The sequence below is a fragment of the Pleurodeles waltl genome, chromosome 6 (genome assembly GCF_031143425.1).
Source record: "Pleurodeles waltl isolate 20211129_DDA chromosome 6, aPleWal1.hap1.20221129, whole genome shotgun sequence".
In the NCBI taxonomy this organism is placed as follows: Eukaryota; Metazoa; Chordata; class Amphibia; order Caudata; family Salamandridae; genus Pleurodeles; species Pleurodeles waltl.
Genome location: NC_090445.1, coordinates 725476857 through 725503264, shown reverse-complemented (window position 1 = coordinate 725503264; position 26408 = coordinate 725476857). Strand labels below are relative to the sequence as shown.

Below are 26408 nucleotides of genomic sequence, written 5' to 3'. Positions count from 1 at the left end.
TCAGTTGGTGTTGTTCGCGGGTAGCGTTCTTGAGGGCAGCCATGTTCTCTGCGGTGTGGTCCTTGCGCCAGGCTTTCTCGAGGGTGCGGCAGTTTTTTTTAGACTCCTTGAGGGTGTCTGTGAACCAGAGGTTTTTTTGGTGTTGGTCTGTCTTGGGAGGCGTCTGAGGGGAGCGAGGTTGTCTGCGCAGTTTGTGATCCAATGCGTGAGGCTGAGGGCTGCGTCGTTGGGGTCAGTGGGGAAGGTGGGTTGGTTGTCGCTGAGAGTGGAGAGAAGCTGTTCCGCGGGGATTTTGTTCCAATGTGGGCGTGGGATGGATTGTGTGCGGAGGTGGTGATCAACAATTGGCTGTTTGGGGACTATGTAGTGATTGCAATTTACTTTGAGATATCTCTATGTCGTAAACACAGTTTAGGCCGCCTGTACAGATACCCTCTTCCAAAATCACACCCCAAGGCAACAAAGCCAATTCTTCTTTGCGGTCAGCCGGCCCTTTGGTGGTTTTAATAGGATCATAAACCTATACGGGGAATTCTCCAGTGGTAAGGTAGTTGTCCCCCACCCCAAGTAGCCTTCTTGGGTTGAGCGGTGGGACCTTACTAGCATCTCAAAGCTAGATGACATCTGGGGTGGCACGCACATAAAAACATTTCTGACTCTTCCATAGGAATAAGACTTGCATAAGACTCAAATCCATAAGTATCTGCAGTTACGACAGACACTGACAATGTACCAATCGATGCTGGACGACTTACCGGTATACTACCCATTACAACCTAAAACCATCTTGGGCCTATTGGGCAGAGGGGGCACTTGAAGCCTGCAGAAATCGGCATTCATCAATATTCTGTACTTTTTCACCGTCCTTCAGGAGAAGTGGAAAGGCCGGATAGGCCCCCTACATGAGAGCAACTGGAGAGACGTCAGGATGGTCCAGAGGAGCTGGTTATCCCTGCTTACCTGTGTCTTGCTGAATTGAAATACTTGCACGCATTCCAGTTCATTCTCAGGATACCATGGAGAATGATGGCACTCCCTGCTTAAACATGCCATAAGTGTACGAGTGACAAGAGGCATTTCTTCCATATGGTGAAGGCCTGCCTTGCCATTGAGCGCTACTGGTCTGAGATTTTTTTTCATCCTGTACAGAATACTAGAGAGATTGGCTGCTTTCTCCCCTCGAATCGCATTGCTGGGCATCTTGGAGAATGTGGGTGGTCGCTGGGAGGAGCATACCCTGGTTGGCATAGTTACGACTATAGCCAAACAAGATGTGGGAAATCCCCTGGTCCGCCATTTCGGGCCAAACGGCGCTCTGCAATGGAGTGTTGTGCTGAAGTGTAGGAACCTATCTACAAAGCTACAGGCTGTCCCAGTAAACATGGGGAAGATTTGGGGAGGTGGTGGTTGTTCTATAATTTGTCCTGCAGTTAAAGCAACGTAAAGTCTATTTTGTTTTGTCCACTGTACCTTGTAAATAGATGCAGATGTTTTCCTTGCTCTGTTCTCTACATAAAATTAATAATATCTGTTCGTTAAAAAAAGAAAAAGGCAACAGGCACTGCAGAAACCGGTTTCTTCTCCATGCCTCTGCACTAGAACTTGACTAGATTGACCAGTTGGACTCAGCCACATATACTAGCATTGGCCTGGTAGGATTGTAACTCAAAGTGCCCGGATGCTTCCATCCATGTAGTCAGCGATCAATTTAACTGTGCTCTCAATTACTCTTCAGTCAAGTATTAAGTCACTCATGTATCTAGTCATCCCTCCATTGACTCACTGTTACATTCACCCGCTGACTCATTCACAATGTTTTGCTGCTAGTCTGAGGGGTGTGAATGCACTGTCATTAGTGGGTGACCGCTAATACTGTATGTGATGGGTGAGAATGCTTCCAGGAGTTCCTGAATATTATTTAGCAAGGGAAATGAGAAAGCTGTCAGGCTGCTAGTAAATAAGGAGAATGAGAGTGCTGTCAGTAGTCTGACTACTCGACTGCTCTGTTGCACGTGTGACTACTGGGAGTAGCGCAATACTTCCGGTACTGGGTCATTAGAACTGTGAAGGGTGTGAAAGTGCTTCTGGTAATGTGTGTCTCCTAGGCTGTGAGGGATGTCATCAGCCTGGAGTGTTTTTCTTTTCCATCATAAGGACTTTAAAAAAAAAATTGTGTGCATGCATGTGCGCGCACAGGAGGGGGAGGTTCAGTGTTGTACATGTTCTTGGATACGCCAAAAGATTCTCTTTAAAGACATCAAAATGTCCTTTGGTAGTTATTGGCCTCATTAATGAGGCTTGAAACCATTTTTTTTAGATCTAGTGAAAGCTGATCTGTAGTCCCTGGTGCACACTTTGCAAGAGGTGCAATGAGGTACAAGCTGTCATTTATTCCAATGTTTTCCCACTGCTTTGCCTTTAAGTTTCAATTGGCGGTGGTTATCTTTGAAGCATGTAATGTTTTTCATGGGGTTAGGCATGTGGGTCGACAAGGGGTAATGCCTATCTAAGGCACAAGCTGCTTTCTTTTAAAGATGCATTGGGATTTCCTCGGGTGTTTCCAAATGCAAAACCGTTGGATGGGAAAATAATTTAAACCGTTGTCTGACCAAGACAGCTGCTGGAAGATATTAAGGCGAATTTCAGGAATAGCGGAAAATAGTAGGTGGAAGCAATATCCCACTGGGTGAGTTAGGACAAGCCAATGGTGTCAATTTTGTTTTTGCTGTATAAGCAGGGAGATCTTCTACTAAAATCATTCCAGCCTACGGCAGTGCAATAGTCATGGCACACTTGACTAGCAGTGAAATGCATAGAGGCATAAAATGGGTGCTATGGGTCCTGGTATGAGTAAGGAAATCACCTCTACATGCCAAAGAGGTGTGGTGGGCTGGGCTTGAGGTTTTGTGAACATCTTTTTATAATTACTAGGATGCAGCAGCGAGCACAGTGCAGGCGATGGCATGTTGCACTGGCCAAACAGAACATCACAGGACTGGTGGCGTACAAGGGATGGAAGGTGCAGCATCATGCCATATCAAGTGTGTTGTGCCAGGTGGTGCAGCTGTTATTAGATCATATATTAACTGCCACCTGGTCCACTGTTGGACCTGGCCCTTTCACAGGGTCATTCCCCAGACGTTCTGCCTTTTGCCTCCTTATTTTTCTGACCTTTGCTGGCTGACGTTATGACTGTGAGCACTTTTTCACTGCCAACCAGTGCTGAAGTCCATGTGCTCTCCCTTCTAAAATTAGTATGATTGGCTTATACCTAATTGGCATATTTAAATTACCTGTAAGTCCGTTGTAAAGTGGTATTCCTATCCCCAGGGCCTGAAAATTAAATGCTACTAGTGGGCCTGCAGCGCTGCTTGAGCGACCCACTGAAGTAGCTTTCCAAACCTATCTCAGGCCTGCTAGCGCAGGGCCTGTGTGCGCAATTTTCTGCCACAGGGACCTGGCATCTAAATTTACTTGCCAGGCCCAGAACTCCCCTTTTACTACATGTAAGTCACCCCTAAGGTACGCCCTAGCTAGCTCGATGGGCAGAGTGCTATATATGAAGAAGACAGGACATGTGCCAGGTTGCGTGGCCTGTCCTGGTAGTGACAAACAGCCTAACTTGGTGTCTCACTGCTGTGAGTGCTGCCTTCTCATAGGATTGCATTAAAAAATGCCCTGCCTTATGTGTAAGGGGTATTGTCTGTAGTAGTCCGGACACCATGCTGAAAACATCGAGCCTCATATGTTTTTAGTAGTTTACCGGTGCTGTGTAGATGGGCTAAACACAGGAAAAGGCATAACATAAGCAAGCAGATTTTAAAAGGCAACCCCACAAAACAATATAAGTGACTGACGTGACATGGGCGTGATTAGAAGCCCAAAGAGAGATTACAGAATGGGACGAAGCGCTTTGTGCTCGCCCATAAAAAGGAGAAAGCGGGGAAGGCAGATAGGATTCACTTATTCACTAATATTTACTTACCATTTGTTTTAGTGACTCGGGCCCATCTCCACTGGAAACAGTGTAACAAAGGTTTCAGCAAATCACATTGCGTATTAATAGTTCCTTTAATGCGTATTAATAGTTCCTTTAATGCGTCGAACTTACATCTTTAGTGCTGTAATTTCTTTAGTCAACTTACACTAAAGTAGGCTTATTTTAAAGCAGTGGGCGTATGGAGACCTAGGGGTAGCAAAGTCCTGAAATGGCTGTTTGGGGCCATAGTTTAGTTACCCTCTATAACCATGGAAGTAAAGGAGGTACCTGCTGTTCGAAAGAATTTCAATGCCTGTGAATGAAGAAAGCAGGGCTAATTTGGGCGAGGGTGAAAACCACGGTGTAATTGATAACGCTACTGAGCTGCAAAGGCTATGGTGACTCATGTGATTAATGTATCTACTGCAAGGATCGGTGTCTGACCTCACAGACTTGAAGCCAGCAATAACCCGTAGCCTTCCGAGGTTAAAAAAAATTATAGTTGAGTTCAATAACAATAAACATCTGCTATTCATTCAGGAAGCAGAGGCTGTTGGGTAGTAAAGAATAATGACGGTTGAGTAATGTTTCAAGTGCCTTTTCAGCAGAAGACAAGGCAGGTCAGCTTTGATTATCCTGCTGGCGAGAGGTAACAATGCACTAAGCCACAGGCTAACCACTTTTGCATTCCAAACACCCACAAGTTAGCCTTCGGGTAAAAGCACTTTTGTAAATCCAATAAACACATATAACAATGGATGTTTTTGAAGAGCATCAACTTTTTTTCAATGTTCTCATTAGTGACTGGCCAAGGGGCTTTGGCAGTGATGCTCTCTCAGAGCAGCAAGGTAGTTTGTAAAGAAGGCAAGGAAGCTGTCGCACAAGTTCGCTGAGGGTACTGCGAGACTTGTTGTTAGACTAGGGTTTACCATCTCTAAAGAAAACATTAATTGGACAAGTTGTAGGTCTCATTAATGAGGCCTGTAAGTATTTGTTTTACTGTAGGCTTTGTGTGCACTTTGCACAGTTTTGAATTGAAGTTTCAATTGACGAAAGATATGTATGAAGAATTGAATGTTCCTCGTCGGATTCCGCATGAGGGGGCAAACGTGTATCTAAGGCACAAGCTACATTCTTTTCAAGATCTATTAAGATTCCATCAGGTGTCTCAAATTCAAAACACGCTTGATGGAAAAATTATTTAAACTGCTGTCTGACCAAAACAGCTACTGGCAGACAATAAGATGAATATGAGGAATTATGGAAAAAAGGGGATGGAAGCAATGCCCTAATGGGTATGTTGGGACAAGCCAAAGATGTCCATTTCATGAATGACGCTTTTGTACAAGCTGGAAGGATAATCTGCCAAAACTATATGCTAGCATTTGTTGTGCGCCAGTACTGATACCCTTGACTGGTAGTAAAATGCACAGTGGTGTAACACGGGCTCTATGGGCCCTCACCTGAACAATCCCAAATGCCAACGAGTTAATATCAGATTAGTCTGCCTTCATCTCCCCAATGCCACCCTCACCCCCTCTCCTCTTGCGTTTACCCTCTATTATGTTTCCTTTTGTTTACCCCAAGCTTCTCTACCCATCTTCCTGTCTTCCATTGGCTTTCTTTCCCTTGGCCCCATCTCATGCTTTTAGCACTCCTCTGTCATCCTCTCATTTACAATGGAAAAATGCTTTGCCGACCAGTGTGGGAAAAAGGGGCGAAGAGGTCAAATGTTCCACTACTCACGCCTTCTTCTAGGGTAGCCCTATGGTGTTCATGCTTTTGGTGAGGAAGTCCATCATACATGGGAAGCTGACATAAGCCATGAGGACCTCTTCCAAATGCCCTAATAGTCAATCACCTTCAGTGAGGGGCAGACCTATAATAATCATCTGATCATCAACAGCAATAAACACGCAATACTGTTACCCAGTGTTGGATATCACTAGGCCATGCTGTCGCCTCATTTCCACTGCTTACCATTTTCTGGGGGCCAGAGACAAGCAAGGAGCTGATCCTTAGCATGAATACCAGTTTTAGCCCCAGATCACTCTGCTTGCTCCTACTCAGACTTACGCAATACTTCGAGGATAAAATCGCCCCCAGACTGTATTATCCCATTTCTGAACAACAATGGCTCCTTGGTCACAAGCTCATACTCAATCATGTGCTTCCCATTTTCAAGGGCTGTTGTATTCAGATAATGACTGGTTTTCTCTACACTGCTGAGCAGCCAGTGCCCAGCCTATGTCCAGTCCCTTAGAGAAAAGAGATATTTCACAACATAACAGCAGGTATGAATGCTGATGTTAATCTCCCACTCCAGTTGGAGCTATAATTTTATTAAATTAATGTATGTGCATGAGGGTTACCAGTATGCTTTTAAGCTTCTGAAAAGGCATCTGTCATCCACAGTCCTCTTTAGAGAAGAAGCAAACAAAGCACATATGAGGGCCATGAGGCAGACCTCTGAGTCTTGGATACTTTCCAGGATGTTATCAGGTTTGACAGAGATAGAGTTTGCACTTCTGCTGAGAGGAAAATCCAGAGATTGCGCTCTGTCCCCCTGAAAGTGGCATGCCTCTGTGCAGCACACTTTAAAAAAAAAAAAGTATGCACATATAAAGACACACACCTACCCTTTCTTGTGTTTGTGCTTAGCACTGGTGCTTTCTCCAGTCAGCATAAAAGAGTAAAAGGCTGAGTAGGTACTTATTTAATTCACCCTCGTAGAACGAGTTAGTAACAACAAAATTCAAAGTTGACACTCCAGGTTGCCCTGACATAACCGCAAAAGGGACCCTGACCATCACCAGCTATATCTGCGGGTGAATTTTATCTACTATTAAGCTACTTTGAGGGGTTAATGAAAGGCTCCAGAGATGACGATCAATGTGCATCAAGCACCCCTGAGTGCAATATTTGCAAAATTGGTCAGATTGTTGATGCACATGTAAAGGAAATCTGTATTTAAGCTTTCGTTTGCAATATTGAATAATCATAAAAAATATATATATTCAGCTTTCTACAAAGCACTGCGTGCAACCTTCTGGTCACATATTAAAATCTAATAAGATGGAGCAGTTGCCTCAAAGTACTGGGGCAGAGCACAGAGGTGGAAAATCGGGCCCAGGAGAGAGGTTATGAGGAGTGACTATAGAGAAGGAGGAAGGTGCATTGTAGATGGAATTATCTCTTCCAATGCAGAGCTGACGGAACAATAGCACACTGTGGGTAAAAAAAGCAGGGTTACTTTATGTATTTCTCGTTTTAATAAGAAAGGAGCAACGAGAACGTCACCACCTCATTTTACTAATATCACACGCACTGCCTGTAGCAGTCATTAATTCATGGTGTTACCCTCCTCACAGACCACCTAGACAGCAAGTCTTAAAACATTCAAAGTTGCCTCGATTTGCAAATGTGGGCATCTAATTACTACTTTCTTTGCTGTCCCAGTCAGACATTGGCTGCCACAAGAAGGAACTGCATTGTAAATAAAACCATTGGGATATTCCAGTATTCAAATATATGCTGCCACCTGCTGGACACATTAATTACTTCACTGGCTGAGGAAAGCTACTTTGTGATGATCAGAAAATTCTACATCAGTTCGCCGAAAATGTCTTTAGTTAAGGTAGAAACATGAATGTATTAACACAATCAACACTGAATCAGATCGAACACTGGTAGAGGAGTCTGACTTGTTTGTAATCGGAGCAGCTGTGTTCAGAGTTCCATTTTACGATCAACAGGGCCGTAGCTTTATATTATTGGGAGGCAGGAGAGGGATCGAGAGGATTACCGAACTGCCACGCCAGGTCCTCCCTGGACCGGAAACACGCATCACTTCATCAGTCAGGCTAGCTTGCAAGAATTGAGTCATCTCAAAATGAGGTATAATATACACAAGCACTGGTAACATAGGGTGGGACATGCAGATTTCAAGAAGTGAGTCATCTCTGAATGAGGTATAAAATGCAGTGGCACTGAAAATCGAGGGACTGGTGTGCACATTCCAAGGGCAGACATCTTGGAATAAAGTATGTAACATGTGGAAGCACGGAGATACAGAGGTGGCATGCACATTCCAAGAAGTGAGCCATCTCACAAGAAGGTATAACACTGGTAGCAATGAAAATAAAGGGACTGACATACCTCATTCTGAGATGTCTAATTTTTAAAATGTGCAGAACACACGGTGGCACTAAATATAAAGGGGTTGACAAGAACATTCACTCCAATTCTAAGAGGGCATATACAACTGTAACTCCAACTAGTGTGTTGAGCAGGTGACCAGTCATCAGAACACCCTCTATTACAGTGATTAGGAATAACATAGCATTAAGAGCTAGAAGAACGAAGCATCCTTAAATAACTGGGTATACCTGTTCTAGTCTGCACTGAGATTCTAAGCATAGGGTAGCATAGTGCACAGAACTGAAGACTCAACTTTAACTGCTGGAGTGTTGTGCCGTAGTGCCACACCAAAGGCCTGACAGTGGCATGTAGCTAAGACACTGGGCGTGGATCGGATCATCATCCCAGGCAGCACACAGCAGTGGAGTGCGTGACAAGAAGGGGCCGTCTGCACCATTTCTGACAGGCATCAGGAACCAAGTGGCACTTCCGGGCCATGGCCAGACTATAAAATATTTTGGGGGTGTTCCGCCCCTCCTCCCTCCACTCTCAGCTACACCCCTGACCACCAACAGAATCGGTGAACAATGGTGGAATTAACCAGGGCACTGTGACACTCACAAAGAAGCAGTTGGGAGGGCTCCTTAAACAGCAGCTGTGGGATGACGATTCCATCAGTAAAATATTGTTTGTGTCGAACTCATCTTGCCAGCAAACGTGCTTAGATGGCATCCCTGCGTCACAACGACTTACCACGCGCTAAAATGGTAATGCAACGATTTGGGACCCATCTGTCGACCTCCCGAACTGTCCTCAAGCACTGGCCTACCTACGCACAGCTGAGCTGCACGAACACATCAGTCGACACTTACGAAGTGGGCTGTGCTGCATCTCACCTTCTCTAGGGGAAAAACGTCTGTCCCTGGTACCCTGGCAGTAAGAGAGTACCTACTCTGTTGAGGATATCGGCAACACGTTATGCTGCAGAATGTTAGCACCACACAAAGGCACTGTTCAGACAGAGTGTACCATGGTGCATGCGGTTAATTTAAAGTGTGCTTCGTGAATCAAACGTGTGAACGTGCACTGCTAGCCTTAGTGCCATTTCCGAAAATATTAACCTTTAAGAATACTTACAATGTTGCCAAATGCCATTCAGTAGTCTAAAACAGGCAAATACTTATGCTACAAAAAGGAAGAAATAAAGAGGAAGCTAGTAGAAGGTCCCAGCTCCATACGTACAAGAGAATGCCTGAAAATGTTGGTACTAGAACACATTTAAATTACACGATTACAGCAATTATTATTAATTTATTAAGTTCGTACTGCTTCAATCACCCTCCCTCTTCTGGTGGTGCAGACAAGTTAGACGGAGGAGGGGCTGCCATCACAAAAACTGAGGTATTCAGTTGTCTCTCTAGAAATGATGCTCAGTTTATGGATTTATCCACAGGCCAAGGCTACCGACAGACCAACTTGACTGAGGGAGGAAAAGCGCCCTGAAAAGTCTCCCCTTTACATAGTTGAAGTTTCTTGTAGTACATAGCATGAAAGTCATTCATGTGGTTATCGAGGTTATACAAGTTCATATCAGAACCACCTTGAGTTACAGAACTTAATCCAGAAGAACAGTGATCAATATTTCTGCCCGCATAACATTTTAGAACTCACCTCACACTAGAGCAGGCCAGTTTCGTAAAGAAAACTGTGCCATTAACGATGAAACTTACCAAACCTTTAGGGTGAGAGTAGCGAGACCAAGGCTGGGTTGAAGGGACAAAGTCATGGTCACTTGGAAGCCAAACTTTGATATTAATGTAACCTGAATAATGACTTGAACTAAAATGTTATGTATTGGCTAGAATACTACAAGGGGCAGATTCTTCGGGCGGAGGTTCAGAGAAGAGCTACATTTGCTGGAAACCTTCAAACTGACTTCAGCCTCAAATGACAGCAAAACATGTTTCAGCAGTAGACAGTGCAGGAATTCCCAATTGGACTAGGTAGCATGTGGAAAACACGAAAAAAACACAATATGAAGTAGTTGATTTTTAACTACACACACATTTACTCGACCTAGGAGACTGCTAAAAGGCAGGGCACATTACCTCTAAATTGTACAAGGGAGAGAGGAGGGTGACAAGATGAGCTCTGACCGCCAAACAGAATCCAGGCAAATCACACCTGCTGAATTAGATTTTGTAGGGGATGTAGAAGTACATCAGAGGATCCCTTCCATTTCACTGAGGAAATGGTGTGTTGAACACAAGCAGGGTCCATCCCCAGTCCCTCCAAAAGTGATGCAGGAGATGGAAAATTGTGAGGGTAATCTGCATTCGAGCTAAGGCCCAGCCCTCAGAGAAATGGACATTTGAGGTGAGAAGATTCAGTGTTGGTTTTGTAGGGTGCTTCATATAAATGAGCTGCTCTCATTTGCATTATATTTTATACATACACACAAAATTTTTTTACTTATGTACCTATCTGTGCTTAGTGTACGGTCTGTAGATTGTGCTGCAGATTTGCATGCCCTACATATCCCTACCATTTAACGTTAAGCCCGCACTCGTCAACACTCGGGATCCCCTTCCTGGCGAGAGGCTTCATCGGTGGACCCTATGGTCAGTAAAACGGAGAACTGGACAGTCGTGGATGGTGTCTACTGGTGCAGGGACGTGGCTACTCCACTCCAAGGGAGATGCTGGCTGGTTGGCTAAGTGCTGGCAGGCCTCCAAGGCTATTGGAGGATGCACAGCTGCAGGACGAGGCGGATCCTTGCAATTGTTGGGACTGGAGCAGCAGGCAGGGGTTTGGCACCAGCGCTTGCGCTGGTCAGCTCTACTTTGTCCATCTTGCAGTCAGACACATCTCAATTCCTGGTGCCAGGGGTCCACCTAAATACTGAATTTAGGGGCATTTAGGGCAAGTGTAGAGTAATAGCCAATGGGCTACCTAACCCTGGGGAGACTTCACCCCCCTATATGACAACTTCCTGTGGGGAGTGGGCATAACTCTGTCCCAGAATTCCTAATTCCGCCGAAAACAAAATAGTGGAACCCTTCCTTCGCGGAGCACATCAGGAAGCCCAATTACAGGTGTGGCTAGCCTGGTAGTGCAAGATGCCTCCTTGCATAGCAAATTTCCCACCTGTCCAGGCGTCAAATGGGTCTCAGGGCAGTGGGTGCCATTTCCCAGGTCTGGAGGAAGCCACAGTTGCTTACTAAAGGCAAAAGGGACTTTGAAGTCCCTGGTCTTGGTATGCAGATTCACTAGCCATCCTGCTGGAGGAGGTGATACCACCTTCCTGTGGAACAGGGATAGCTTCTGGCCACAGAGCGCGGGCACTCACCTCCAGGGTCGCAGAAACTAGTCTGTGGTAGCAGGCTCGTCGATACCAGTCAGCCAGTGCACTAGAGGACTAGTAGGTTTTCAGGGGGCACCTTTTAGGTGCCCTCTGGGTGCAAGTCATAATAAATCTAGTACAGGCATCAGTATGGATCTATTAAGACGAGGTGTTTGATAGCAAACACCATAGGTTTCTGTGAAGCCATTATGTAGCTGGGTAACTCGTAATGACCAGTGCCCAGTACGTACCTTAAGATGGCTTCCCTGTTTACTTGTACTATCTAGTAATCAACCTAGACATCACAAGGACATGTCTGCTCAAGCAGCTATGTCCTCATAAAAAATATAACGCACCTTGCCTTAGGGGTGACTTACATATATTATATGTAGTGCTTCTGGCATGGGACACACTGAGTGTGCCATGTCATGTTTTCACACATGGTTTGCACCATGTCACACAGCCTGCAATGGCATACCACACTAAGGGACCTCCCTTGCAAATTGCATGCAGGCTAATACATGCTGCAGCCCTAAAAGGACCCTCTTTAGTACCCATGCCATCATTCCCTTGGTTAACACTTACTAGGGACTTATAGGGGTGCTAAAGTGTGTGGCAACTGTACACAATTAGATTAGTTGACATTGTTTTAGGGAAAGAGCACTGCCACTGCGGGCCCGGTTAGCAGGAACCCAGCGCACCTTCTGTTGACAAACCTCAGTACCAGTGGCAAAAATGTGGGGCTGACCATGTCAAAAAGGGTACTTTCCTACAACGGTTAGATGTGCAGATGAGGCCCATCAAATTGGCAATGTGCCCATGTGTGGCCAATCTCATGCACTACCTGCTTTCCTAGGGCATCAGTTTATTTAGAATGCATGTCTTGCAGAGGGGCATCTCCTGTGAATAAGCCCTTCTATGGGCTGTGTGGACAGGCGCAAATTTTATTTCCACACTGGGAGTAACTACACAGGATTTTACTGGCTCCTTAAAGTTGTGAGTAACCGAGTTAAGCATTCCCTTGAGTATGGGGAGTCACTGAACTGCATGTTCTGTCTCAGATAGGGTTTTAATTAGGAGGCTGTCCTGGTCTTCTATTGTGTAGATTTTGGCCTAGGGATGTTGTGCATCACTTTGTGTTACTGCGTGTTCTGCAGTTATATATATCATCTGGTGGCATGGATTGGCAGGGCAGGGCTCTAAATCTAACTCATCATGAGGGTCTACCATATTCTTACCAGGGATTATGTCCCTCCCGAGGCCAAAATGGCTCTCATTGAGGCCCTATGTCTGGTTATGAATCAGTGTCTTGTGGCTCTGGAAAGGGTGTGTGCAGGAGCAGTGGTGATGGTTGTGGAGTGGATAGCTGGGCAAGGGTCGCTGACCCTTTTGGGGTTGGGCAGCCTAGCAGGGTTGAACTGCGATTATTCAGCGAAGGCTAGCTAGTCTTTCTTTGAGAGGCAGGTGCGTCCTGCAGACAGTATATTTTTTTGTAGCCTTCCTGGGTCTCGGTGTATGGAAACCTTTTGCTTTGCTTCAAATACCTTGGAGAGCCTTTTAAAGATAGACTACCCTGTGGACACTGACTCTGGCAGCGAGGAGTGGTTCACTGCCTGTGTTGGTGCCAATTGCAACAACGTTTTCAACATTGATTTCGACTCAAACTGTGACTTTTCAGAGCCCCCAGGCCAGAAGCCATGGTTCTGTGCCCTTGCATGGGGTCTCTAGAGCCCAGGGCATCTTCGGCGAAGGAGCAGAACCCAAAGATTTGTGAAGGTTTCAGTTCAACTCTGTGCTTGACATCAAACTACCACAGGAGCAGTGCTCTGCCTCTGTCAAACTATGTTTTGGGGCATGAGGCTGGCATTGGGGGGCCTTCAGTGCTTGAGGCGTCAACTTGGTCTTCAGTCCCATTGTTGGTAGATGGACCCCTGACTCAAGGAATTCAACCTTCTCTTCGATATAGGAGCTCTTAGAGAGAACGGCCTCTGAACTTTCTTCTCCTTGAGCTGCTGGGATGCCAGACGGCCCAGCTTGCTCCTTCTGAGTGTGTGGTATGTGGGGAGCTTGATGAGGCTTGCTATTGCAAAATGAACTGTTCCAACTTTCTTTCCTTCTGGTACCCTGTTTTTTTTTGCAGAAGAAGGCAAGGAAAGCTTTGCAGGAAGTCTCAAAGTGTTCTTTGGAGAAGCAGAGGTTGTGAACTTGTGATGCTCGCTCCAGTGGAATTTGGCATTATACTTACAGCAGTGGAAGAAATGTGTCCTAGGCACATTCTCGAAAAGCAAAAACTTGGGAGGATAGTGGTTTAAGGCTGCGATGCGCTGAAGTGCCCCAGCTGATGACTATCAGATCCAAAGTCTTGATGTCGCCAGCAGAAGTTTTTGCTGGTGAAGTATTACTATTTTCGTTACGGAGCTGGAACCAAGAAGAAAATGCAATGTATATTATTGATCTCAGAGCAGTGTTCCCAAACTTAAGAGCCCAATAGCAGAAGAAAATAATCTGAAGTGGACCCAGTGTGCTGGTGCATTGTGGACTATAGGTCTCGTGGCTCAAACTTTTTCAAAGAAAAACAAGTTGCAAATCTCTAGAATCAACATTAGATAGCAGGAGTATGCAGAGCATGTGCGTATACTGCCACTCTACATACACAAATATATAGTTGGAAATAAAGACAGCTAAAAACTGAGTTATGGTCCCTGCTCACGTGTGTTTAACTACTGAAATTCACCAGCTACTGATAGTAATGCACACAACACACTTGATAATACGTGCCACCTGCCCTGGTAGCAAGTTGACCTCTTGATTGTTTTATTGTTTATTTCTGCTCCTTTGCCAGATTGTTGTTTTGAGTTTGGTAGGTGGCATAAACTATTGCATGTGTTGTGCTCTTTCACCATTACAACCAAATGAAAATAAAATACAAAACATAAATGCAAGCCTTACCTGCAGCTCCTCCGAGATTCTCTCCAAGTGGTTGGTTATCTTTTTGATAAGGTCACTGTACATCTGTTCTGAGTGCTGCTGGCAAACGCATTTATATACACAACTGTGAAGGCAAGAAACAAGACTAAGAACAGACACACAACTTGCATTATCAGTGCCATTCTATGAAGGCGTCATTTTCAGCATCATGATCAGTGATGTACTTAGATATTAACAAAATATCCCTTTCTCATTTACGTGTGACAGGAACATAATGTACATTTGTTGGGGTTTGGTCATATAATTGCTGCCACAAGTCTGCCTCCTTATCAGTTGTTTGGGAACACACCTGCGTCAGGGATCCTACATGATCTGTATAAATACATCTCACACGGACAAGGTCATTAGAGGGACTCCTTCCAGATGCCATCTACACTGCACGTCAGCTTGCTGCAAACCTCAGTCTTTGTGACACTGCGGAGTGTGACCTAGAGACCTCATTCCAAGGTAACGAGGTCGGGGGGGCTTCTCATGGACACAGTACTGGCAGATTAGGTTGATCATACCTAGCTCTCACTAGGTTAGAGATTAGGTTCTCTTTGCTAGGAATGTTATATCTCATGGTCATTGCAAGATGGTGGCGGCGTTTTGTATTCACAACTCTCATCTTCACAATTATACTTCTTTTACTGTTCGGTATCCTAATCATTGCAGCTCACGCATTTTATCATAGATTGCAGTCTTTTCAATAAATATATTGAAAACTTTCCTGCATCTCCTCCATTGCCTGTGTGTGACTGAGACTTGTTGCTAACGTGAGAAAAGGATAACTTCCGTTCTCCCACGACTCCCCTGAGATGTTGCAATCTACAGCCCATGCGTAAGGATGCCAGAAGTCACCTTTTACAGTTTGGGTTTTTGGTGAGGTACTGCTTGTGAGCCTGGAGGGTTGGGCCAACAGTTGCAACTTGTAGAAGTGGTTTAGTTGCCTACAAATAAAAGTGAGGTCATCCCTAAACCAGCAGCCTCACTTAGGAGCGAGAGTCCAACTATGACACAAACACACAAGAACATCACTGAACCTGTACTTGCATGGGCACACTGCTTCCTTTGCACTTACATGGATACACCCCTTCACCTACACTCACAGACACACCTAGGACCTCATGTTGAGTGGCCAGGTGAGAGAGCTATTTATTGGGCAAATAAAAACAAATACTCAGGGATCGGTATGAATCGAGACAAACAGCTACAATGAGTTCCCTTATAAATGGGGATTAACACAAGAATTCTATGCTTTCCCCCACACCAAAAACTACATGTACGAGTGTTCACTGGGTATTCCTGTCTGGTGAATTACAGATTTGACCTGTCGAAATGCAGCTGCAGAGAATTGTGGAGGATGCAGTACTTAGTGCTAAACTTGGGTTTACAATCCCTGGGGAAACATGTTTTGGCACAGGGAATTGGGAAAAATGGCTACTGTGCACCCAACACTCATTCAAGCACACGCTGTATACCCTGCGCTCAAACAAGTTACCCTGCAATCAAAGGTACCCCATTCACCCTGCAATCACACAGACAACCTGGCAGAGTACGAGCTGAACCATATACACAGTCCTTAACTAGACTGCCTCTAAGCATGCTGGCCCTCCATAAACCTCATGTCATATGCAGGTCACCTTTTAAACAGGCATGCAACCACATATACAACAAAGTCAAAGCTGCCAAATCGTCATCGCTTTGCCAAATACAGGCAAAGCAAGACCGCCTGGCCTTGCCAATGCTTGTTACATTTCAAGGCAACATGCAGTATAAAAATAGCTTTCTGGTGATCATTAGCTGTGCCAAAGCTTATGAATTGTCATTATCGGTACCTCGTGGGTGCCTTTGAGATTGACAGTATCGATAACATGCCCCCAGCTTTGAGGTTTTAACAAAGGTACCAGTACCATTGTCTAGGACAGCTGTCAGGGACTGTAACATGATTCTGTGCAATGGCAAAGGCAGCCGCACATGATGGAGCCAGCAGAAGCATGGACCCTGACCGGAGTCACAATTTGTAGCATGGTTCCTAACAGGCATCAGAGGTTGTAGCATGGCTCACAAGAGCCAGGACGCAGAATCTAACTCCAGACTGTTATTCCAGGATATGACATGTTCCAAGACAAGTGGTACAGCCTGCTGCGTGGCTACTGACAGTTGTAATAACATGCTGGGGCATGTTTCCTGACCGACGTCATGATTCCGATGAGGGGCTCATGGATGTAGCCTACCTATGGTGCAATCCAGGTACCTGTATTACATCATCTGTTAGCAGCTGCACAATATTATGTGTAAGGTAGAAGTGCATGCACCATGACCTTCATGCTCTTGTGACAGAGTGTTACCAGTAGCTGCATCAGGCCAGCTCTTACAAAAGGCTGGTGCTTACAATTAACCTGCCAAGTCTTTGAGTGCCCCTGATCTCTGAGGCCAGGGTCTCTCGGAGGTGTCAGTACCTGTAGGTCCAGGGCTCGAAAAATCTACTCGACCACTCGCTATGGCGAGTTTTATTTTATGAGGTCGACCTATATTTAAATTCCACTCGACCCTTTGGTGAGTGGACAAAGAACAGGTGTTCTGTTCAGTCAGAGATTTAATTAGCAATTAAGATACCTTTAAATCTTATTCTGGTCACATTTGCTCTGTGTTCAGAAACAGAGGTCAAAAGTCAGTTATCTTCCTGCAATGCAAATACTTGTCCTTGTGACTGGAGAGTTACAGGATTTTGTAAGGTGAACTGTCTGACCTATGTGAAATGAAATGCTTTGGGTATCAGGTTTTCCCTAACACACAGCATTTATATAACTAAGTCAACTTTACAAACATTTCAAAATATATTTCAGTAGCTGTGAAAGACCATTTATTGTACTTCTATGTGATTAAAAAATATTTTAATAGGATGAAAAAAGTCAGAACACTTTACTTGGTGATGTGCAAATGATAAATGTTTTCTGAAACCCAATTTTCACAGATGATTGTTAATACACTATATAGTTTTATCAGTAAAGCTGCAAGTTAGTGGGAAGGTTTTTGGACATTTCTTGGAAATGTACTGTCTGTAAATGACAGTGCACTACCACATCATGCTTTAGTAATATATTTATGAAAAGTGAGTGTTTAAACAAACTGAGAAACACTCTTGCCCTGATGGCAAAGCAATTAGTAAACTAAGGGGCAAGTCATGCATGGATCATGTGTACCTTATATGTGGGCTAGATGTATTGTACGTGGTGCAAATTTTTTGTGTATTTAATCAAACAAAAAAAGACTTATTTTTTTACAGCAGAAATGCTGAACTCACATATTTGAAGGTGCACTCATATGTGAGAATAAAGGCGACTGTAAAATACAATATTTGCCTAGGATCACACAATTTGAGACCCGTTTCCAGGTCAAGTGCATTACAGTTAGGGTGAGTAGATTATTCAAGCTACTCAACCTGCAGGTCTAGTAACATTTTTATGATTTTTCGAGGCCCGAGCTTAGTGAAAGACGTGTTGATCGACAGGCAAGAACTGCTGGCCTTGTTAAACCTATATGTCTTGTAGGTCTGTTTGTTGACTGTGTTGAACTTACAGCCCTTCTACACTGGAGATCTCAGTGTAGCAACACACCACAAAGTGGCCACTGTGGATGATCTGTGCCTTGGTGCTGCTTGGCTTCCTCAGCAGTGGAGCAGGTTTGTTCAAATCATCGGGATCCTACTTGATGGTAACAGACCCATGGCAGTGATGTGACAGCTGGCAGCAGTGAGTCTGGCACCACCAGGGTCCATGTAGCCAACACACTGAACTCCCCCCCCCCCCCCCCACCCCCAAGGCGTGGCCCTCACAGCTATAGTTTAAAAGCAAAAGTTGTCCTTTTCAAGCAGTGTGCTTCCTTCAATAAGATGTCACAGACATGGCACAGCGTGATGTCATGTTTGCCAGCCAATCAATCAGGACAACGAGATGCTGAAAAGATGCAGCGTAGCTAAGCTCAGAGGCATGTGACTGGTCGGCTCCCAACACCGCTTTTTCTGCTGAACTAAATGCAAAGTAGCATTACTGACTGAAGAAAGCTTCTGCCCAAGAGGAATGGCAAAGAGCTTGGGAGATCCTCCAGGGTACAGACAAATTACAGCAGCAATGTGAAGTGGTGGCTTTTTCTGCAGGTCTTGCATAATGGTTTGCGTCCAAAGTCATTATATATTCAACAAACCCTTCCAAACTAAAGGATCATAAGCTGATTCATCTCACCTGAGATGGCCAATTTATCATGAAGGGGACATTCAGTCATTATGAATGAAGAGGTTTATATATCTGCTCTAGTTAACATGCAGGGTCAGTGACGCGACGGTGCTTCACCCGGCCACACTACTGAATGCCAGGACGAAAAACTCTGACAGCGCTATTAAAGCCTGGTGGAGGGTTTTACCCTTACATTCCCCTGCATGATTACATTTGAAGGCTGCAACCGTAGGATATGAACGAATACCGCTCACAAACCAATACGGGTGTAACAAGCGCTCTTTTTAAAAACAAGCATAAAAGCTGCCAAATCAAATGTTGTACTCAAACAAACCAGCATTTGGGAAGCCTCAAAGCACTGCGCTTGGCATGGTTCTTAGAGCTCTTTGATTGCGAGGTCTGGCGATAGCTGCGATGTCAAGCCAGACCTAACCGCTGATAAGCTTTCTAGGGAAGCAGAAGTAGAAATGCATTTCACGCCAAGCCTGTAGGGAAGGGTTTTAATAGGCAAATGACATTAAAGCCATTCTAAAAAAAGGGCAATGCACCCATGAAAAAAGACAAACTTGTGGAGAAGCCTTTCCTCCATCCACAGTGTCTTACAAAATAAAGAACGAAAAACCTAAGGCGTTGGAAGTACTGGTAATTGATTCACATGTACAGTCATTATAGAGACCTCTAGTTGTGAGGAGCGGAAATAGAGCTTCGCAAACTTTATTAATAACAATATGTATTGCTGTAGAGTATTACGCCAGCAGGCCTTATTCTCTACATAAAGTGATGAAATCACAACTGGCATCAGTAGTGGCGTTTCGCATCACAACTCATCAAAACTATTGCTTAAGTTACAAATGATTGCTTTATTTTTGTTTACTACTAAGGGCAAAAGTTTCATTCCCATGGCCTGTGCCCTGTACCTGTACCTGTTAGGCACAGCAAACATCCTACTAATCAGGATCTGGTTCATACTGGACTGAAAACTGGGTCTAGTATTCACAGATCACTGGGCATAGTCAAGGGCTGTGTCCAATATGCTCTGGTGGAGAAACGGATCAGGTGCTTACCATGGCCCATTGCCAAATTCCTGGCTTCACCTAAGGGCCATACACCAATATATCTGCACCTCTCCAACTTTGCATTGACTCTTCAGCTGGTGGAAGGTGTCAGCTACAGCTCAGTCACATCAGGAGTACAGGGGCTCCTCCTAAGGACGTCATGTCCGGTGGGAGAAGCTTGGTATCTACGGCTGAAGGTAATTCGGATTCTAAAGGTTTCTGTGTCTTTGCAAGCAAAACTCAAAGCTCTCTGGTTCTTGTGAGTATGCAACTGAGGATCACACCAGTGATGCCTGGGTTGGGATAAACCTCCTTCATAACACTTTTTTTTTTTTTTTTTTTTTAATACAACAGAATTACAGGGACCCCCGTTTACAGACTTGAGTGCACAAAGTACACAAGTTCATTTCACCATTTAGAATCATTTACCTACGTGTGCCCTGCCTGGCTCAAGCGCAATATGTATCTGAGTATCACAGCACACTCCCCACATATTTACAAAAACGATAAGCCTCCCCACCGTACTTACCCAAGGATATGTGCAGACACAACCGATATCACATTTATGAGTTGAATACCCTATTAGGACACTTCAACATTGTCAGCAGGACCCTCTCCTATTACCAGCAGAGGGAGCCCAGATATATTTGGGTCTCAACTGGGGAGGAACTTACTCCTAATACGCATCCAGCTGCTCATTACAACAAAACACAACACAGAGCCAGCCACTCGTTTTCGGGGGAAGGCCCTTTCACCAGTAAACAGCAATTCACCTTTTCACCCGTAATAGCGAAAGAGCAGTAAGTTTATCAAAGGATACAGGAATGTCAGGGGGGGATGGAATCATACATCCACTTGCATCGGATATATTATATTATATAGCCAGTAATGTTTGGACATTAAACGCTGGATTACAGCATGTCAGAGTTAAATTCCTAGCACATTTTGCGTCGACTCTGAGCCCCAGCTTATGTAGGGATTCTTGTGTATAGTATGCAGTGAGGAAAATGTTATATGCATCAATCTAGTTTATAGTTAGGCGAAATGGCCCTGGTCTGTTTATAACAGAACTCCCACTGCTCCTCGGTATGGGGCAGGTGTTTGTCACCAGCCCACTTGGATTGTGCAGAAGTGGTGCAGCTTGGGGTCTACTTTTTCACCATGGTACATAATCTGGATATTGTCCTTACAGATGAAAGGCAGGAAAGACTAGCCTCCAACAGTCCAAAAATGGGCGGTGGAGTCAGAAGTGAATAATTTGAGGCTCATCAGGTTTACCGGGGTCTAAAATACAGAAAGATGTGCAATGTAGTGTGTTCATCATGTTGCCGTATTTGACTGAAGGGGATAAATGTCTCACTAGAGTAAAAGCCGCAGAGTTTCTTCAAACACTAGGTTTCAAGTTGATGACATTCTCTCTGATCACACATTGGGGGAAGGTTGCGATGTAATGCAAGTTGTAAGCTGTGGGCAAACGTGTTTAAGTACGGCTCTGTGTCGGAGTCTGACCCAAGCTCATACAGTGCATTCTACAGTGCCAATTTCGGTCAAGGAACATATGACCATATTAAGATGCTGTGGGTATATGCAATCAGAACCTATGGCTATATGTGGCTGAAAGGTTGTAGAGAAATGCCAGTAGTGTATGCATAGTGCTTTGGCCCACAAATGCAGCACGGAATCTGCCAGATGTGGTTCGCCTTGTTGAAAAGGAAGAGTCAATATTTTCCACTTTAATCTTTGCTACCACCAGACCACATTATCATTTTCACTAGCGCCATACTGCCTGTGCCTGCCAATGATAAGACCAATTTGATCCATTTATTGATTTGGGCTTCGATCATAGTGATCGCCGCCCCACAGCTGTCTTGCAAAATCATTGTGTAACTCTGCTTCTTCAAATACCCAGGTACTTCACAGTGGATACCTATAATTGGAAAAATATTCCTTGATGGAGAAGGGGAAAATGTCAGGGAGTTACCCTCGTTGATGAAGATTCCAGAGAGGGTGTCAAACCTCAGAACTTCACGAGTTAGTGGTGAGACATTTACTGTGGAGTCCCTGGAGTTAAATGTAACATTATCAGTGTAAAGTGAGACTACGAAGCACATGAAAGTGAAGTGGATCTCTCTGTCTGCAGGATGCTGATGAGCCAAACAACCAGTGGTTCCACTGCTATGGCAAACAGACTGGGTGACAGGGGGTATCCTCGTGGTGCTGCAAGTTGATAAAAAAACTATTTTTCTAAATACGAGCCGAGGGGTTGTTATGCAGGAGTTTCACCCATATCATGAAATCGCCACTGAAACAAGGCCTAACCAGCAGCCCGAAAAGGTACTGCCACAAAGCATTCAGCTGGGTGTCCAGTGGGTGGAGGTAGGGCTCTATTCACAGCGAACTTGGCTAGAAGGTTAAGTAATGAGAGGGTGGAAAGAGACGCATTCATCTAGTGATTTATCAGGTTTCGGGATCAAGATCGTTAGAACTTCTCTAAGAGTGGGGCAGGTGGAAGGAAGAGTTCCAGTTTGGTATGTTTTTTCATACATTGCCAAAAGTGATGGTGCTAATATTTAGAAGAACTTTTTTATTAAACCTGACCATTAGTCTATCCCAGGGGCTTAACAACTGGGCATACTGCTGATTACTTACATTATTTCTTCAGTGGTTATAGGGCTGTTTAGATATTGGTGGCTAGTATAATCTGGACAGGCTATCTCAATGGCGTCGAAGTAGGATGTTCTCTCCTCACTCGACTTTCACTTTGACTGACTGAAGAGCGAACAGAACTTGTGGAATTGCCCTAGGATATCAACAGTCTCATAGGCTTTCAACTCTACTAAACATACTTTGGCAATATACAAGCTGGCTCACAGGCTGTGTTACAAGCCAGGCAGGCTTCTGCCTGGTCTCTCTCCCTCCCCATATGTTCTAGCACTTGCTTCACTGCTTAAGTAATTAACCTCACTATTTGCCACCTCACTGTATTTATCTAGCTTGGCCTATATATCTACAAGTATTCTTGCACCACACCATTATAGTAGGTTGGCAAGAGGCGAAACTTACATCTCCAGCCTGGCTAATCGGCTGCAGATAGCTCTTATATACTGGATTGGTTGACAAAACAATCATCTCAAATAACCACTTGAAGGATTTCGGGAGAGAACGCACTAGTGACAGAATGGTTTTCATAGAGAAATAATCTAAAATCTCCAGCTGAATTTTATTTCTAAATGTAGACCCTGCAGTGACACCGAGGAAAGCTGCCATATAAACATCGCATTTTTCAGACAGGATCACATCATTCTAACAGCAAGGGGAATGGTCTATATGGGTTCTGAGCAGCTGTTCTCATGGGAGACCCACAACCAAACATCTCTGGTGGCGAGTAAGTAATATGTTCAAAACCAGTTGCGTGTGTGAGAAAGGAGTGTTCCTACCTGCATATGCAGATATCTAGTGCGCTGTATGTAAATGACATCGATGGCGGGGATAATCTCACAAGTGCTGTGCTGCCAGGTTACTAGTCCGCCACATTGTGCTAGATCCGTTATGTACAAAGTAAAGCACCACATTAAAAAGCCAGATCTCTCGCAAGAAGTTCGGGAAGTCCATGTCTGCCCCATATATGAATGATTGTGTAATAGTTTTACACTGCAAAATCCCGTAGAGAATAAGATCTCACCTCACTCTCTGTGACTGCCTTCAGGAGTCGCAGTGGGGCTCCTTTCCTAACTAGAATCACTACTGTTCGGGTATAGGAGTCAGAAGCTATTTTGTACCCAAAATTTGGCATGTAATCTGGTTTCAGTATCTCAATGTCTCTTGCGGTAGGCAAGCACCTGTTAAACTCTCTGCATATCGTCCAATCCCGGGATGTTCCAGTCTTTGCTAAAAGCAGTAGTCTGCACTGGGGCGGGCGAAGAATATTGATGCTGTAGGTTTATGAGCCAGATGGGCACCTGCACCTCCATATTCCATCTTCAGCCATCACACCTTCCATTTTGAGGCAGCGCCTTCCGGTGCCTCACATCGCCATAACACCTAGGGACTACCACGCATAATAGGAATTTTGTTATTATTAATTAACTACAGTTATACACCTTAAGTAAATCCTGCAGATTGTACCTTCCTAAATTCCAGGTAGAAGCAAAGGAGTTGGAATGCCAGGTAAGAAGGATTTATATTCTTCTGAAATACTGTGCATTTGTGGATTATTTGTTTTTATGTCCTCCCAAATTTACATAACCTCTCTGGTTGAGGGGGGGGTGGGGATGTGGGGGGGGCGGTTGGTTTTAGCCCAGTGACAGTTACCATTTTGGGATTATCTTCGATGCAGCAGAGCACAGAGGTACCCGAGTGGTTGGGTAAGTAGACAAAGAAAATAAACATATGAATTAGATGGTGAACTTGTTTGCATATTAATAGAATTAATAGATAACAGTGTTAATTAAATAATAAAACCAACGTCGCTATCCAACATGTGTCAAATAGCCTCAATGAACAGTTAATGTCAATAAGAGCATGTCTGAAAACAGCACACCGAGGATACAAGAATCTTTGTAACTCCCTGTTATTTAGTATATGACCATGCACTCACCTGTAAATCTGCTCATAGGAGATGGGAATGTAATCTCCTGGACTCTGGGTGAGAAGCTGCTCAATGGCGCTGTCCAGTTTTGGCCAATAGGTGCTCTTATAATCCTCAACAGTTATGACATTCATCACTAAAAGCGGAACAAGAGGAAAATAATTTTACCCCATTTTACAATACATCATCAGTAATCAGCCAGGTAATGTCATTAACATCATATCAGACCCGGCAGTTCTCATTATTTCAATGAACCATAAAGTCGGCAAGCACACCAAACACAGTGTAAGGCAGTGATTCTTAACCTTTTGACTTCTGTGGACCCCCACTTACTCATTATTGGAACCCAGGGAACCCCCAGTGACTCATTATTGGAAAATGGGCCCCACCACTGAGTAACTAACTATTGGAAGCCGGTGACCCCGGCCTAATCATTTTTGATAATTTGAACCACAAAACAGTACATAAAAAATATAGAAACTAGAATTCATCAAACAAATATACACATGATTAAATATTTTATTTAATTCACAAACAAATCTGAAAAACCTAAATATGAATGGGAATGTTGGAGTTTTTCTAAATTCAATTGAGGCTACTCATCATCCATAGAGGCGACTACCCTAATTTTTAGCTTCCAATTTCAAATTCCTTCGCATTTACAGACTATTAAAACATTTTCAAGTGTACATTTGGCTACTTTATTTATATATATTTTATTAATATGTTAATATTTCATTTTGTAAGCAATCGTGGACCCTGTGAGTAGGCTTTGCGGACCCCAAGGGATCCCTGGACCACAGGATAGGAACCTTCTCTGGTGGTAAACTGTTCTCTGCTAGTTGTAAAGTTTAGCGAGTCCTGTTACAAGTTCCCACATGCAAACCCACCTTCTAATCATCCGTTCCCATTCAATAGCCTCTCAGTCTACGAATCTCTATACAGTGTTACCTAGGAACCGAGAAAAAGGGTGTGGTGCGGTATAAAGTGTGTTTTTATAGAAGGAGAACTTAGCTACAAGTCAAGGGTGTTCCTGCTGCTACATACTCAAGCTTCCATGATCTTAGTTCTTCCATTTAACCCGGAAGGATAAACCACTGTTTTTCCTAAGAATTGTTTTGTATGTCATGCCTACAGCTACTCTTTTGCGCACACACAGGCCTTGCTTTTCCGAAACAAACAGGAAGGAACAGATACTAAAATCAATCTACCAATCACCGCCCTTTCCTTGCACGAAAGGGCTGGTAATATGTTAATAGATTTTATTAGTGTTTTATTTGGTATTCATAATGGATGAACTCTCACATTTTTCCAAACTCTTCCAAATATTTTTTCAGGTTGGACTCCCTTCTAGTAAACAATGAATCAGGGCACACTCCCTTCCTGCACTATTGGCTACTCAGATGCATTTTTACTACTACTACTGGACATGACCAAGTGGTTCAGCACCCCTCTGTAAGTATATCTGCAAATAGGGGTTACAAAATTAAAGTGTCCCTGTGCAGTGCAAGTGATGCACATGTGAAGCACTCCAATACCTTCGGGTCTAGTTTGCGCTATATTGTGTCATTATCTAAGTAGGACTGTTTTACTGTGTGTTGAAATGGTATTATAAATTGCATTAATGTAAATAGTATCTTGAGGGTTTCACGAAAAAATATTTTTAAACTACTTAAACTCACATTTATAAATCTTGACAAAAACTGACCAACATTGTCACATGAGCTGGTGCAAAGCATGTAACTGACAGGGATGTGTTCAAGGCAGTGAGTGATACTGGAACAATTTTCAGAGTGGAGGGTACTGGCCATGATATCACCCGACTTGCTTTGTAAGTCAAGAGTACCTTCATTTGCATGCACTAGCAAATCTCTGAACTACTGTGACCTTCTCCACTCTCCTGTACGCTAGAAAGAAGGAAACTGGTGAAAATGACAAATACCTGGAACAGGCAGAAAGGAATAGTAAACATAGCTGCCCACAGAAGCAACAACACAAAGTCATGATACAGTTTATAGGCCTCATTATTGTTAATCCTTGACCTGAAGTTCATGAGATATCTGGGCGTGCTACAGCGCCCTTGACACTCTTACTTCCAGAA

General features: G+C 44.1%; 1 protein-coding gene across 1 annotated transcript in view; it reads right to left on the bottom strand.

Annotated features, from left to right (window-relative positions):
- Positions 1 to 26408, bottom strand: part of CACUL1 (CDK2 associated cullin domain 1) — a 378635-nt gene that overhangs the window by 286796 nt on the left and 65431 nt on the right. Inside the window, exons 2-3 of the mRNA XM_069239246.1 lie at positions 24317 to 24443; positions 14412 to 14514 (exon numbers count right to left, since the gene is read on the bottom strand). Of these exons, the coding sequence (XP_069095347.1) occupies positions 14412 to 14514; positions 24317 to 24443 (230 nt within the window). The remainder of the gene's footprint in view (positions 1 to 14411; positions 14515 to 24316; positions 24444 to 26408) is intronic.